This window comes from Accipiter gentilis, chromosome 9 (assembly GCF_929443795.1).
Source record: "Accipiter gentilis chromosome 9, bAccGen1.1, whole genome shotgun sequence".
Taxonomy (NCBI): domain Eukaryota; kingdom Metazoa; phylum Chordata; class Aves; order Accipitriformes; family Accipitridae; genus Astur; species Astur gentilis.
The window spans coordinates 35,852,207-35,868,464 of record NC_064888.1 but is presented as its reverse complement, the minus strand read 5'-3'; the positions used below and the strand labels follow the sequence as shown (position 1 = coordinate 35,868,464).

Below are 16,258 nucleotides of genomic sequence, written 5' to 3'. Positions count from 1 at the left end.
AAGTACTTTGGTGAACTCCATAGCAGCACTTTTGTTAAAGTGGGATCGTGGTTCTCCTCTTTATTCTGGTCAGGTTTTGTTTCCTATATGCCATATACTGCACCTGTGTTCGAGTAGGCCCATACCCATGTGGTCACCTCTATCACTTTGTAATTTTGCTTTCCATCACATTAACATTTACCGCTCTCTTTACAGCATTCCCTTCACTAAAACCCCTAGAAAACCTACTAATGCTAATTACTTGCAAATAGTAATGGTAATTTTAATGCCAACCTCAGTAAATTGCTTTTTATGTGCTGTAAGAAAATTGAAAACTAAGTGTCCATTTTGCTTTGTTTAATAAGAATCTTATAGAACAAGTAATAGTCCTTTCGCTCCTTCCATCTAGTGGGAGTATGAGTAAGAAGCTCCCAATATCCACGGAGAATCCCTTCTTGTGCACCCTGGGGTTAACAGGAGTCGAGGAGACAGCCAAAGGCTCAGTAGGTGCCGAAATGAAATAGAAATGGAAATGCAAGGAAGATGAAAGATTAAGGCGAAGAGACTGTGAAAGAGGGTGAAGCATAAGGAAGATCACACGGGGCAGAGGAAGCCCTATTAAAACTCTGGAAACATCTCTGGATGAAAGACAAGCGTTTGGCTGGCTTCTTTCTGCTGTCGTATGGGAGCTTGAGTCCAGAGATGTTGCAGCTGTAGCAATGTTGGGCCAGGGTGAGGGGGGTTCAGGAGATAACGAATACCGAAGTGGTTACACCTTATACTATAATACGAGGCCTGCTTTTTCATCAGTGAAATTTATCAGAAAAAACATCTCGCCTTGCATGTGTGTGTTACACGTGCAGTAGAAGAGCTGCGAGACGGCGATCCACGTAGAGCTCAGTTAGTAAGCCAACTGTTGCTCAAGCCTCAGAGTTTTTGCACATAGCGTACAGCCAACGGCCTGGTGGGAGGACATTTTTAGGCATCCTAACTCTACGGGTGCTTTCCCACCAAGGCAGCAGCTCCTGGCTCTGGCTGTGTTCTTCCTGACCCTGCCTGCACCGCATCAGGGTAGCACCCATACCAGCGAAGCAGCTCCCAGCTGCTGGTGACTTCTGGTGGGAGGCAGCATCCTGGTGTTTGCAGATCTGCTCTGCTGGGCCCCTTGCCATGGGTGGGAACCAGTGGCCCGCACACAGGCATGAGGCATCACTTGTCACCTGCCTGGAAGTAACTCACCTCGGAGTCTGCAGGGATCTGGCAGGAGCGGAGAGCTGCACGGTTTGGCAGAGATTTCCAGAATGGGCCCAAGGCAAAGTGGACTCGGGAGAGAGGAAGCTCTGCGTGGGGAATTGGTGGTGGGAAGGAATCATTACTTGTCCCAGGCTGCTGCTCTGACCACCCTCAATCCATATCCAAGTGCCCCAAGAGAGGGGGGAACCGAAAAAGGATCTCCTTACAGACCTTTCCCAAAGGATGCTGGCAGGAAAAGTAGCTCTGGATTAGATCCATTTGTTCTTAATGTAGTCAGTACCTAGTAAGAGCCAAACTCCTGCCTGTCTTAATAATTTAAGCTTTGCAGAACAGAAGCTGGGTGAAATTTTGACCTTATATATTACTGCTGCGTAAGTAATCCTCAGAAACACTCTCAGTATTGTTAACTGTTTGTAGTTACCACAGGACTTAGGAATAACTATGTTGTACTTTTGCAATAAAAATAAAGCATAAAGTGTGTTCTGAACCATACATTTTGCATTAAAACCCAATTTAAAAGCTTGGGAGAAGCTGGCATTAATGAGAAGAGTTGGTTTAGACAGTCTTGTTTAATTCAGATGCAGTTGATGCATATCTCTTACGTGCTGTATGTTAGTCTTGGTTTTAAAAGGTAGAAATAATTTGTATAATGGGATGATAAATATGCCAGAAACAATAGCTAGAGACATATGTATCAAAATAGAAAAGGCTAGTGGCAATTTACAGCCAGGGGTAGTTCTAGAAAAAAAACCCAAACACCAAAAGACTTGGTTGATGTTCAGATTTGACTTATAGAGGAATGTAAGTCTTGACTAGATATAAATTGTGTGAAAGATATGAATGAACGTAACTATTGTTTGTGAACTATTTGCACCTAATTCAACTTTCATCCAAGATAACTTTCACTGCTGTTTGTGTCATCAGTCAATTGTCTTGTGCTCAATTTTTAAAAAAGATTGATTAACCTGTCCCTTTTGATCTTTGAGGTGTTCATATTCACAGTGCCTTTTAATTCTGTATCAGCATTTACTACATTTCGGACCCTTAATTGAAAACATTTATACGATTAACAGCAAAGAGGTGCTTTATTACATCTTGGCTTTTCTTTTAAAGAATGCTTTCTAATAGATCATACAGTAAGCTGATGTCTGTTTGTATTGAAATGCCCCATTTGAAGCTCTTCCACGGAATCTTGTTTTAAAGAGTGGAATTCAGCAGTTGACTCCCAGGCACAAATAACCATGTAATTACTCTGCAATCACATAGTAATTAGCATGTACTATTCATATATTGCATAATTATATGCCCCGCAGATTACATAGTAATTATATTTGTACTAAATATATAATTCTATATACTGTATAAAAAAAACTTTGAGAGTTCATAGTTAAGATTATAGTTGTAAGCTCATGTAACACAACATTTTATATAAAAACATTACAATTTTATGAAAGGGTTGTATTTTGGATATCATCTCTTCTGCATCTGGTGTTGCTTAAACTGTGGTAGGCTGCTATTATGAGAAATGCTTGGCTCTGTTATTTATAGTCAAATGTTGCATGTTTATAATTTTGTAATTTGTGAAGATAAGAAGCAAAAAGTTGCAGATTATTGTGCAAGAAACTGGGATTGGGAAGGACTTGGAGTGTGCATGTTAAATGTACAAAGGTTAAATGGACGAACCCACTGAATGTAGTTACAGCATATCACTAGAGTGAAAAATCTAATGCTACTTAGGCATTGTGTTACTTCTGGGTAGGTAAGATATTTTGAATAATAGCAGGTGATGTATTTGTGTAATGTGAAGCGTGTGCTAGCACCAAGGCTCGTCTTGGGCACAGTCAGTTCAGGCAATTGCAGTACCTCGGTGCAGCATGTCAGCCAAGCTACATCATCTTTTCCTTCTATGGAAAAAGATAAAAGGTTGATGTCCTGATCTAGGAATGGGAGGCAAAGTGGCAGGAGAATGTAGAGGAGTGGCACTGAGTTGTAGAATGGCCTTGGACTGAGTTTTGGGGAAAAGGTGGAAGATTTAGAAAAAAAGGGGTTTTTAAGAGGAACTTAGAGCTTTAGATCATTTGAGATGTTTTATCTTTGGCCAGCCCCCCTAAGAGGTTGCTGCAGAGTTTTAGGTATTTGCAAAATGTTTTGTTCAGCTTGCACATTCTGTAGCAACGGGAAGTTAATGTATTTTCTTGGATCTGTGATGTTGGCGTTCCTAATATCCAAAGCAGCATTACGATTATTCTTAATTGAATTTTTCATTCTAATGCCAGTTGCCTTCATTTTCAAGCAAAGCATATATTGGGTTTTAATATCTGGATAATGTATTGCAAAATTAAATGTGTAATTATAGTCTAAACTTTTACCCGAGTTTAATTTTTCCTATAACTTGTAGCGTGTGCATGTTTGTGTGTGAGAGGCATACTCCTTGTTTTAAAGCATTTCATTCACAGTCACTTGTTAATTCTACGTCAGCTTCTTCAAAGCTCGTAAACTTCATAAGACTTCCAGGGTTCAGGTGGCATCTATAGATCTTAGAAAAGTGTCTTTAACTAAGCATGGAGCGTACAGGCCTTGTGGGTGGCCTTGGAGAGCTCACAGTCGTGGGGCTGCACCTGCTTTCCTTTCTGGCTGGGTGGGCTGTTTTCATACCTCAAAAACTGTAGTAACAGGCATGTGGCTTTTGCATTCTGCGGAGTACCCAACTTACATTTAAATGTTGTTACCTGGTGCAGAAACTGAATGTCTTTTATACTGTTCAAGGAAAAAAAAAAAGATGTCAGAGCTTTACAAAAGCAGAGTTGGGAGCCCATGTTCTCACTGTGTTCTTATGCGATAGGCCAAACGTATCCCTTCCAATTTACCAGCGATTTTAATAGTTTTTTAGTGAGACCAAGTCTTACCCAATATTCATCTTGCATGTCTGCTACAAAGAAGATGAAGTACAGCCTGCCCGGTGTAATCGTCATTTATTTGCCAGCATTCTGATCTTAACGCATGCCTATGCTCTTGTTCACTCGTTAAACCATTACCCTAAGAAACCTAAGGATTGGTCGCAGTTTCTGGCACTGAAAGTTTTGTATGTAACAAATATATAACCAGGATCTCGTTAACAGTGAAATAAACACAAACATCAAAACACAATATAAATGTGACGCATTTCTTACTGCTGTTGTGTTGTTTTTTCTAGTGGAGCCAGTACTTTCAAAGGGGAACAATTGCTTGGATGCAGCAAAAGCTTGTAACCTAAATGATACCTGCAAGAGGTTCAGATCTGCTTACATAACCCCCTGCACCAGCAGCACGTCTAATGAAATCTGTAACAAGCGGAAGTGTCATAAGGCCCTCCGGCTATTTTTTGACAAAGTTCCCCCAAAGCACAGCTACGGGATGCTCTTCTGCTCCTGTCGAGACGTAGCCTGTACAGAAAGGAGACGGCAGACTATTGTTCCTGTGTGTTCATATGAGGACAGGGAGAAACCAAACTGCCTGAATTTACAAGAATCCTGCAAGAAGAATTACATCTGCAGGTAAGATAGCACATGGCAGGGGAGTGATTAATGAGGTACCAGAGAGAACATTTTGGTACTGCTAGGTTTGCCAGGACTAAGGGTCAGAATATCCACTAGGGAAAAGGATGAGTCAGGAAAAAAAGCAAATGCCACTGACATCCTTAACAGAATAACAAAAGCCTGCATCTGGCTACAGTGTGTGCCTTCTCCAAAACTGTTCACAGCTACTCCCTCGCACTATGGAGGAATCATTAAACCCCCAGTTTAACTTTTACAGATTTTTGTTGGAAACGTTTTCATATGGTGTCTCTATGAAATGATGTCTCAGAATGACTTTTATGTCCCATTAGTGACCAGGTGAAAATAGTATTACTCATTATAATGGGATTTATTTTCATTGCAGTCTTACATGTGAGCACTAATAACTGTTTGTGAATACAAGCTACATGTTGGTCTTTGTAAGTGGTCACAATACACAGACTACTCATGGGCTTTTTCTTCATGGAAAGAAACGGAGTCCACATTTGCAGATTAGATCCCACTGTCTTCTTAGAGCTGTCTTAAGCTTGGAACTGTTTTATCTCTCCTCCTCTGACAAGGGTGCTGGGCTGATACAACTGGAGGGTCATTGATTCAGTGACCTAGTTCCCAGTCGCTTTCCTCTGCCTGTTCAGCCCGGAGAGGCAGCGCAGAGCGCTGCTTCACAGGACAAACTGGGTCCTTTCGCCTTCAGCGAGGTCCCTGCAGGTTGTCACACAACAGTGGCATACAGGACCTCCTCTGCCCTTAGGCAAGAGAGAACATTTTGGTACTGCTAGGTACTGCCCTTTCTTCCTACTTAGCATTGTGTATGTTTATATTAGAGCGTTGCTGTGCTAATGTTGTATTTATGAAGTTATGCCCAAGAATCTTGCTCATTTCTAATGTGTAAATTCCTTGTAGATTATCCAGTTCTGTGAATTAGCAAGTAAGGAAATAAACACTATTGTAAAATGTCAAGGACACTGAAGATATGATGTAAATCTTAATAAGTACTTACATATGCCTGTAAAATATTTGCTTTGAAGTTTGTTTATGAGATCTCCACTGCTGATCTTAAGCATTTAGCCCTAGCACCTCAGATGTGCCGGAGTGTTGTTCAGAGGTGAGGAGGCGAGCAGCATCCTACCCTCGCCGGCTCAGGGGAAGTCTGCAGCCAGTTTCCTGCTGACCCAAATTACAGCAAATTTAAATCAGTGCAGGTTCTTTTTTTGGCCCGGTGAGTTGCATTCAGCACCTTCACAGCTGATGCTATTGCAGTTTATAAAAGCTGGATACATGTAGTCCTGTAAAACCACCTGTTTTCCGTTTCCATGTTGTGCCATTAGTCTTTTTGCTTATATATATATTGTCTTCCCTGTACACAGGCCCTGTTAATTAGTAGAGTTACAGTATCTTTATTGTGTTTTCTGCCAGACTTGGAGTGTGTTACAGTGCCAATGAAATGGGAGAGAGGATTTTATAGGGAGACTTCTTCCTATTATTCAGGCTGTAGTGTTCAGGAATAACTTAGATAAATTAATGCCATTACTTCTCTCATGACTGTGTGTTCCTTTGGTCAGCTTTGATCTAATGTTGTCTCAGCAGCTAAGTTTTTAATGGCGTTTTGTTTAATTTGACTTCACGAGTCTGGTGTTATGCTTTCTCCATTGCAACGCTGCAGAGGAAAGCTTGGTAAAGTCTCTGCTCCTGTTGCCCTAAGTTACAGCTGGCACTGGGATGAAAATGGATTTCTTTACAGGTTCTTCCCAGGCTGCTTTTCTTTAAATACCAAAATCAAAAAGTTTGAACTCTTCCAAGGCTCGTGAGACCTGGCTGTGAGGGCGAGAGGCAGCGGGGGTAAAAGGGGATGGGTGAGCAAATGCCTGCGGGGTCTGGGGCAGAGGCAGTGAGTGCAGGACTCAGGTCCTATGCCTGGAGGTAAAGCAAGCTTGATATGTTGCTGAGAGTCATCTCATGTAGGTGTTAATACCTCCTGGGCTGTCTAAACTGCTAGTGTATTTAGTACCTTCCCTCTCTACTGTCATGGAGAGGAGAAGTCAGCAGCAGAGCTATCCCAGCCTGTCCATAATAACGGCAACAGACATTTTGTCTCTGTGACTTGTGCACTGAGAGGGAGTTGGTGTGATTTGTTCCCCTGTCCTGCAGGAAAGCAGGGACTTGGGCAGGGGAGGAGAGAAAGGGAAGAAGATCTCCTGTACTGGCACTGATAAATATCAGTCTACATAGTAATTCCAGATATGTTTAGAATAATTAAAAGCAGTAGTCAGTAGGCATATAATTCTATCTCTGATAACTTCTATTTCATTTTGAAATCAAAAAGAGTATCTAAATGGGAGAATAATTTGAGAATACATTATGCCTACTGTGAAACAAGTAGAAATATTAGCAACTATTCTTTGTGTGCCTATTATATCTATTAAAGCTTCTTCATAGTGCTAGTTAAGACAAGGGGGACAAGTTCTAAAGGGTTTCTGAAAGTACCTTGGTTTATGAATGCGGCGTACTCAGAAATGCAAGATTTGAATCTGCTCATAATGTGTATAAAATATCAGCTGGGCCTTTGTAAATAAGTATTTAAACATTCAGTTTTGGATCCTCATTAAAAGCTTTGTCCTGAATGCACAAATCACTGAATCTGTTTTTGAAACAGTGTTAAGAGCAGAGAAGCGATTTGGCCAAAATGCAGGTATCACTAACTGACATGGCAGGACGCTTTGGTTATTATTTTTTCTTTTTTATTCATTAATCTATCTGTTATATAACATAAACTCTCAACTGAGGGAGAAAAGGACCAGAAATGTCAGGAAATGCAAATAAGTTGTGACTTATGTAAATAGTCCTAATTTTTCACCTTCATCAGAATACTGAATGGTTCACTTTCATTACCAGTCTTCTGCTGCCTCTACTTGTATCCCAGTCCATATCCAGCTTTGAAACCAACTGGAGTCTCTTAGGCATGCCTGTCAATGCGCACCGAAAAGAAAAGCAAAAAACCCCAAGGAACAAAAAGAAGCCATTAGAGTTCCTTTTTATTATGAACATTAACAAAACTTCTAAGGAAAGTCAATATACGGTCAAAAACTTTCACCAACAATGTTGTCCTGGAATAATTCAAACCTCAGGAACCTCCTGTTCTGTTCACTTCAGCTACCCATTAAACTTCAGAAAGTTGACTGGCATGTTTTAAAAATACCATTCTGCTGTAAATGCAGGGCAGTGTGCTTCATTGTTGCCACTATCACATTTAGCAGTGTTTCAAATACTATTTTCTTTGAGTAATGAAAGTGTGAGTCATTAGTTTGGTGGTTTTAATAATGTGTTTTGAATTTGCATACTTCTCTGTCTCCTGGATGCATTCAGAAGGCACTGCCCAGAATGATAATGATACAGACAAATTGTTTCGTAAAGAACAGTATCAATCCAGTCTCGTGCTGCAACGATCTGAAAAGAAGGATAGTATAAAATGAGGCATTTTTTTGTCCACATAAGAATCTAGTGACAGCATGTTTCTTGTCCTCCACAATTACTATGTTCAAAATGGTTGGTCAAATCATTGAGTCTTGTTTTTAAGGTAAAATAGGCAGAAAGTAGTTCTTGACTAACTTCAGAAGACAGCTGTTTGGACCTTTTTTTTTTTGGCTAAAATAGATACTATTATTAATGTTTTGCCTTTAGTTTTATAAAAAGCACATGTTGCTGGCTACAGCTATTTGATACTGAAAAAAAAGAGAAAACGGCTGCATAATATATTTAAATAATTTTTCCTCATGGGATAGCTGAAGGATAATAGGGAAATGTCCCATTAGTTTTCAATAGATGGGTCATCTCCCTGAAAAGACAATAAAGATATTTTTGGCACTGTGTATTCAGAGAGCTAAATCTTTATAAATGTACTTTCATTGGTGTGTTCTTACCCCTTGACCAGTTTCTGGTCACCTGTCCTATCCAGTCTTAATTTTGTTGCAACCACCCAGTCATTCAATTCTGTATGAAAGATATCTGCATCTACAGGTATAAGAACGTTGTGTGAAAATATGCAAACATTTTCAGCAGTGCGTAAAAGAGTTCATCCACAGTAAAAGCTATAACAAAAGCTCAGCTGCTTGCTACGTTTCCTGAGAACATAAGAAACTTGCCAAGAAATTAATTTTCCTTCTTTATATTCTGTTGAACATTTTTAATGATAATTTACCATGGCAAGGGAGGGACTGAATCTGTGTTCCTTTCCCATAAGGCATGTGCAATGTGCAAGTGCTTTATACCAGTACCTGTTTGTAAAAGTGGCTTCTCTATGTAAGACTTCTGGGCTGTTCCTGCAACATGTACCATTACTGACTGCAAACCCTACACCATCATGGATAAGATCTGCCAGAGGAGGGGGTGGTTAAACACTGTAGGTAAGTCTATGATGAGATGTTATAAACGTGCAGTCAGCCTTTTTTGTCCTGCTATTGCAGAGGGAGAGCACAGCACCTTGTGTTAGGAGAGAGCCTTCTTCGCTTAAAGCATTAACGGGTAGCAGGGAGGAGTGCAGTAAAGGGTTGTGTGGGGAGAGAGGGAAGGCGGGAGGAAGAAATATGCCCTTTTCCTCAAATGTTCTATTCCTTAGACTTATCTTTCATTTTTCTCACTTTCTCCCTTGCTTATTTTCTCATGCCTCATCCCCTTGCTTAGTCTCCTTTCATCTTCTCTTTCCAGATCTCCCAGTCATTATCTGACTTTCACTGCCTCTCCACCACGTTTGAATTCTCTCTATTATGGCCACTTACAGTCCCTCCTCACCTGCTCCTCGGCGTGTTGTTCTTTTCCTCCCTCGATATTCTGCCACAGTCCAGTGATCTTCTGTAATTCAGAAAATGAGAGGGAAAACATAGGTGCTACCTCCCTTTCTGAACCTTGTAGCTTATATTGGTTACAATTCAGTTGGCCAGCTACTGAGCCTGACTGCTCAGTCTCAGACTGACTTGAGCTTGATGTGTTAAAAGGACATTATACAGTTCTGTAAAACAGAGCCGGATTTGCATCCCTCCGGGGTATTTATATCAGTTTGGCACTCAAAGCTGTCTGGCAGCTCCTTGAGATGATTGTTTTGCTGTGGGTATGCAAAACCAGGACAGCAACATAGTTTTTGTAATGCTTTTAAGGACATTAAAACAGGGACACTCTTGATTTCTAGAGACATGCAGGCTATGCCTATATTGTACATTTAGACACTGAGTCAGGGAGTGAGCAAAAAACCTCGTGTGCTGCCTGACTCACCCTGCACTAGATGTAGGATGTCTGCAGTGTAATAGGGTTAGCTTGAGCTCAGGCTACCTGCAAATCCTCCCTGCTCTCTGTGCGTGGTATCAGGAAGGCTCCTGTCTGCAAAATACCAAGTGGGACAGGAAAAAAGTAAAGCTACCTTTCGGCCCATATACTGCAGCATGCCCACAAGCTCACCTGACATCTATAAGCATAGCCTGAATTTGAAGAAGAATGATTTTTATATGTATACATAAGCATATGTAGATATGTATATATTGCTGGAGGTACCATATTTATTTAAGTGAAAAACACCCCAGGTATTAATTCATTTTAATGAATTAATAGTGAGGAATGATCACGGTTCAGAAAACTCAAGAAATGGAATCTGGGGCCAGGTGGGACAGAAGATGGTGTGCTCTGCAGAGTAAACATGATGGTGTAGTGGAGTATGTGTGGGGGGAATTGCTAGCCTGGAAAAAATTATTAATGCAGTCTCTGCAAAATAAGCAAAACCCCTTTCGAGTCAAGTCAAAGTAAAGATAGAAAATGCTGCAATATTGTATTATTTTCTTCCCGTCTAGTCCTTTACATGATTCATTACATTGATGTCTTTTATTAGCAGAGTAAAATAGGTGAAGTATTACTCTCCCCTCCACCCCATAAACAAAGGTCATTTTAAATTTCTTCCCTCTGAATAAAACTCCGAATGAATCAAGCAGTTCCTCCTTAAAATATATCCATAAATCCCGTTGGAATCCAAAAATCAGAGCACCCAGCAAAACAAGACTGCTTTGTCCCTGTTAAAGTGTAGACGGATCTCATTCTGCGGTGCCAGGATCTGCTTGGCCAGTCCTCATTTATACTCTCTCTGTTCTGCTTAAGAGGGTCTTGAAGATTAAAAGCTTGCTGGGTGATTGACATTTCTCTGAAAGAAGCAAAGACACAAGGATATAGTAATTAGAAAAATGACTCAGCTTTATTCCCGTACTCAACTTTCACATCGCTTTGTGCTTTAACAACGAAGAGAGCTCACGCACAGGGCGGTTATGCTCCAAGAAGCAGTAACTAGACAGTATCTTTACGCTGAGGTCCCTCGTCAGGCAAGCTTGAAACTCTCCAGGCAGCATCCTTCAGTCAGCTAGAACCTCTGCTGATTGCTGCAACCCAGTCTCCACGGAAAGGGAGCGTAATTCTTTTGTGCCCATTACCTGCCAAACCCAAGTTATACCTCAACATTGTCAGAACTGTTTGGTTCAGATGACTTCTGTTGTGCATGGTGTAGCTTTGGCAGTATCCCTGACGTGGCTGAGGGTTACTTTCTGGTTACTTTTAAGGTTGAAACAAACCATGGCACTGAATGTTCATTATTACCTGTCTACAGGGTTGAAGGAGTGAAAGAGGGAGTAAAGTATGTGTGTGAACACACAGCAATTGTAAAAGAAACTTGGATACAAATGATTAGAGTTTTATAGGTCATATTTAGATACCTTGCCTTCCACGTTAGTCCCTTTTTAGCCAAAAGGATTCGGTAGGCTGAAGTACTCACAGCCACCAGTAAACTTTAGCTCTAGAACTTGGGGGCATTTGTATCATCCAAATTTGGTCCTTCATCTCTGCGTATCATTTTGTTTGAAGAGGCTTGTTTTGTTATTCTAGGTGAGAAGGGAAAACTGCCTGTATAATAGAAGAAAGAAGATGACTACAGATTAGAAAGATGAGCCAGGAAGGGATCTACAGCAGGGCAAATGTGACCCATTTTGTTTTCTTCATTTATCGTGGGGGAAAGACTAAACTACAGATATTAATGAATCAGTTTCTCCTATGTTTAGTTAAAAATATTGAAATCCAGGAAAGTTAAATTTGGTCTTAAACTTTAATAGACATCTAAATTTGGAGCTACTCATGTTCTTATGGATAAGCAAGCACTTAATTGCTTTGCTGGATGGGGTTCCAGTAAGGGTACTGATACTGCTGATTTGCTGAATTGTTAGTTGAGAGATTTTTATAGAGAGCAGGAGTTTAGCACCCATCGGTTTGCATGAGTAATTTCCACCCACTAATCTGTTAAATCCACTGAAGAGAAGATTTTTGATCCTTTTTAATGTACACCTGGTCACATTCGGCTAACTTGCTGTTTCTGGGGCAAAGAAAGGGTGTGTATATCACACAACAGCATTTTCTTTAATAAATCAAAATGTTTTCTTATTTGCCTCAAACCATGTATATGCTACAGGCAAGAAGTTGCTGTATGTTTAATGTGAATAACAGAGCTATTATATCAAGTCCATTCCCAGTGTGCTTCCTCTGACATCAGTGACTTCAGTGGATTTATTCCAGGAGTGAATTTGGCTATTCCTGTTCTGTGTAGGTAAATCTTCAGGCAGTACTAATTAAAAGAATGTCAACTGATTTTACCATTCCATTATGCTGGACTTTGTAAAGGTTATTTATATCATTCTACATCAGGCCCCAGTGAGAGAATATTTCTGGTGGCAGTTCATCTATTAAAATAGCTGCAAGAAAATGTAAGCACTGGAACTAAAAATAAAACTTTGTTTCTCAACAGAGCAAGTGACAGCCACATGCATATTTTCAAATTTTAGCATTTTAATGTTTACTGAATAGAAATTGCATTGCTTTCATTATGTTTTAAGCACAACCATGTTACTGACAGAGTAACTACTGTTAAGTGGAAGCCAGATGTAAATGTACCAGTATCCACAAAGACTTCTCAGCAGAGGTGGTGGTTGTTTCCTATGCTTTGATTATCTTCTGGCTTTAAAACAAGTGACACAGGAAGAGTTTTCGGGTGTGTGTTTACTGTGGAATATAGATTTTCTGTGTGAGCTGACTGTGACCCTTGCCTAAGATTATTAATAGATGACCTTACAGTCACATGTTTGTGCTTACACTATATTTGTTCAAGCACATTCTATAAACCATTACAGCAAGCTTTTCTATTATAAAGCAGATATAACTAAGACCTCTGTTAAATTAAAATGACTTGTTCAGTTCACTTTCTTTTGTTCCAATTCAAGCATAAATTACAGGGGTTGTCCTCTCAGTTACGATGCCCCCTTTTCTAATTATGCACTGTGAAATGCTGGAGATACATCTCAGTAACTGGCCATCATGCAGCATTGCAAAATATTCTTCAGAATGGACAATGTCTTTCTGAGCAACTTCTGTAAACATCTGGATATATCACAGGCTGTCAGCTCTCAGCCTCAGTGGCCATGTTCAGGTTTTTTTGACAGCGGAGACAAAAAAGCCTCTTAAGACAGCCAGATCATCCTTAACTGGTAAAAACTGGTTATTTTCCAGTCTTATGCTACAAATCAGTGCTTTTTGTACTAGCATTATATATCCATATAGCTTTTAAAAGCAAGTAAAACGTGTTGAATAAGATCAATGCTATATTGGTTTGCTAGTGCCAGAACTTTTCGACTTGCAGTTTGATGAGGCTTGTTTTGTGCGTGGAAAAAAAAGGGTTAATATAAAAGAGACTCTTAATCTGCTTTTATCTGCTGTAGTTCTGATTTTATATTTGTTGTCTTACTCCTGAGGTCGGAATAGTCTTTAGAGTAGCTTCAAGATGAGTTTCAGCTATGCTGGCTGCCTACAGACCCTGCTCAACTTGAGTGCAAGGACACAGTGGGCACCCTTTCTCTCCTTCAGCCACATCTCTGGCAAGGGGACACGGAGCTGTACCCTTCAGGAATGCCGCCACACATGCCACAGTGCCACTGAGGGATTTTCCTATGCAAAAAGCATCCCTACATAACCTTAGGAAACCCGATGATCCAGCGCACCTGCCAACAGAAACTTTTCTGGTAAAGAGAAGAACTTGTATTGGACATTTTAGATTAGTGGGTTTTTTTTGTCTCCAAACTCCACAACAGTTTCATGCTTGAGTCAGAAATATTCTATTATAGTTTATTCAAGTGGTTACAGAGAATATTATTGTCATGGACATCTTTCTCAGATACTTGGAACCGCATCTTTTCAGTGTGCACTCACAATATAGTTGTTAGCAAACACGTAAGCATCCAGTGGCACACTCAAGGACTTGCAGTGGCACTAATTTCTTTTGCTTGCTTTTAGAGAGTGACAATGATTTTCTTAGGTTTCCAGCCTGTAATTCAAAGACACTCCTGTCTGCCCAGCTAATGAAGTGAGAACAACTCTATCTGTAATGCACTAGTTCTTTCCTGAGTAACAGGCTATCAAGAGACACTCTGAGGCTTGGGCATCTTTAAACATGACAGTCATGTATATTTAGAAGCTTCAAATTAAACAGCGTAAAGGAAGTGAAATGAAATGAAAATATACAAATTCACGGTACTCGGGAAGCAGCTAGTGGATTTGTTCATGTTATTGGAAAGCTTTGGTACAGAGACAGATAGACTAAATAGAAATCTTACCAGCATCCCCTGATAGAAATCACAGACTGACAGTTCATCCTATCATCTTGTAGAAGATTCTCAGAGAAGTGTTTTCTTTGCAGCTGAGAAGACAGAAACACATTATGCATGCTTAAAATCAATGGAAGGAAACAGAGCCCCGCAAAACATATTTAATATAGGTTTGATTTCCTGTGGAATGCTTTCCAGATGTTCTCTCCAACAGGCCTCTAAAAAATGATGTGAGGTAATTTTTTTGCAAACAGAAAGAGAAAATTCTGGTTTGTGTCACTGCATCTGAGAATCATTGTTCTAATTCTTTATTGCATTACCTTGTGCTCGGGATTTGCACCATATTTTTCAAAATTGGTTTTATTACACAAAAAGCCAGTAGTGTAAAAATACTTATATTACCCAATTGCAAATAAATCATACTTCTTTAGAATCACATTTGAGCTTAGTAGTTATCCTTAAACCCAAAGGACACCTAATATATTAAATTAAAATTACTCTCATGCACGATCGTGAGTCACTTAGAGGATTTAACCAACATTGATAAACTATGAGATTAGTGTTTTGTTAAGTTCTTTTGATTTTTCTGTAGCAGACATTGTGTAAAAAGATCTAACAAGTCTCTAGCAGATGACATGAGCAAGAGGAAAGGATAATTTTAACAGAAAATGGTATATAACTTACTTTATTTTGCTTTGCATAAAATACAATAATAGAACATGGATGTGGGGTATGTTTACTTTAGAGCACTTGTTACTCAGAAAAATGAGGTTTGTTAGTAGAAAAATAGAAGGAATGTTTGTACTGTTAATTTGTAAAATATAGATATGCATAGATGGAAATATTTTTCATTTTGCATAACTGAATTTCTAATAGCTCTCCATTATCTGGGGTACTAGATGTCTAGAAGGCCCCGGTAAACAAAAAGCCTGGATAACATAGGTAATGGCAGATATGGTGGGGAACACGGTAGAGACACTCAGCCAGGCAGTTTGGGTGGAGTGTGGGTGCTCAGCTGGAGGAACCAGCTTTGGTGGACTGTCGTGTCTGTGCCCGATGCTCTGAGCAAGCATTTGTGATGCAAGGGGCATCTGCGTGAATCTTGTGTGGTCTCTGGTTGTTTCCGTATCCAGTTATTCCACAATCCAAATAGGCTGCCTGTATGTAATTGGGGCTTGTCTGTATTTTACTTCCAGATGAACACCACAATTTTTAGAGATAAATTGAATCCAGAATCAAATATTTGCATGGGCTTAGGCTGCCAGTCATTTAAAATAACAAAACAGAATCAAAACCAGACAAAAAACAACTTCTTTTGGTTAGTAGCTGGAATTTGGTGTCCAAGATCCTGTAATGGTTCCTGCCAGTGATGCAAAAGATTTGGGTCTGCTTATGGGAGAGATGCTGCTTTCAGTGTTCAGGGCTGGCGGGCCAAATGATCCGCCAGCAGATCTTTACTTTTTTACCCTTCCTTCCCACAAGGTACAAACGCTGAGCTGTGTGTCAGGGTGCAGCACGGGCCGGGGGCTCCCTGGGGTCCATGGGGACCCCCCTGGGACAGGCAGAGCAGGACCTTGCAGGTCTCATCCCCCCACCCCAGCCAGCGAGCGGGGCAGCCGGGGGCAGCCCTGGGCATCAGGCACTTCCCTGGGGATGGGCTGGGATGTCGGCTCACAGGTGGACCTGGCTCAGTGGAGCCCATGGCTGGGCAGGGAAGGGCTGGGGGGGGGCTGGAACCGAGGTCCTACGGCATTGCTGGGGCAGGGACTGAGGCCTGGGGGGGGCTGGAATGGGGTCCTGGGCCAT

General features: G+C 40.6%; 1 protein-coding gene across 1 annotated transcript in view; it reads left to right on the top strand.

Annotated features, from left to right (window-relative positions):
* Positions 1-16,258, top strand: part of GFRA1 (GDNF family receptor alpha 1) — a 146,374-nt gene that overhangs the window by 86,231 nt on the left and 43,885 nt on the right. The window contains exon 4 of the mRNA XM_049809576.1: positions 4,427-4,766. Coding sequence (XP_049665533.1) covers positions 4,427-4,766 — 340 coding nt within the window. The remainder of the gene's footprint in view (positions 1-4,426; positions 4,767-16,258) is intronic.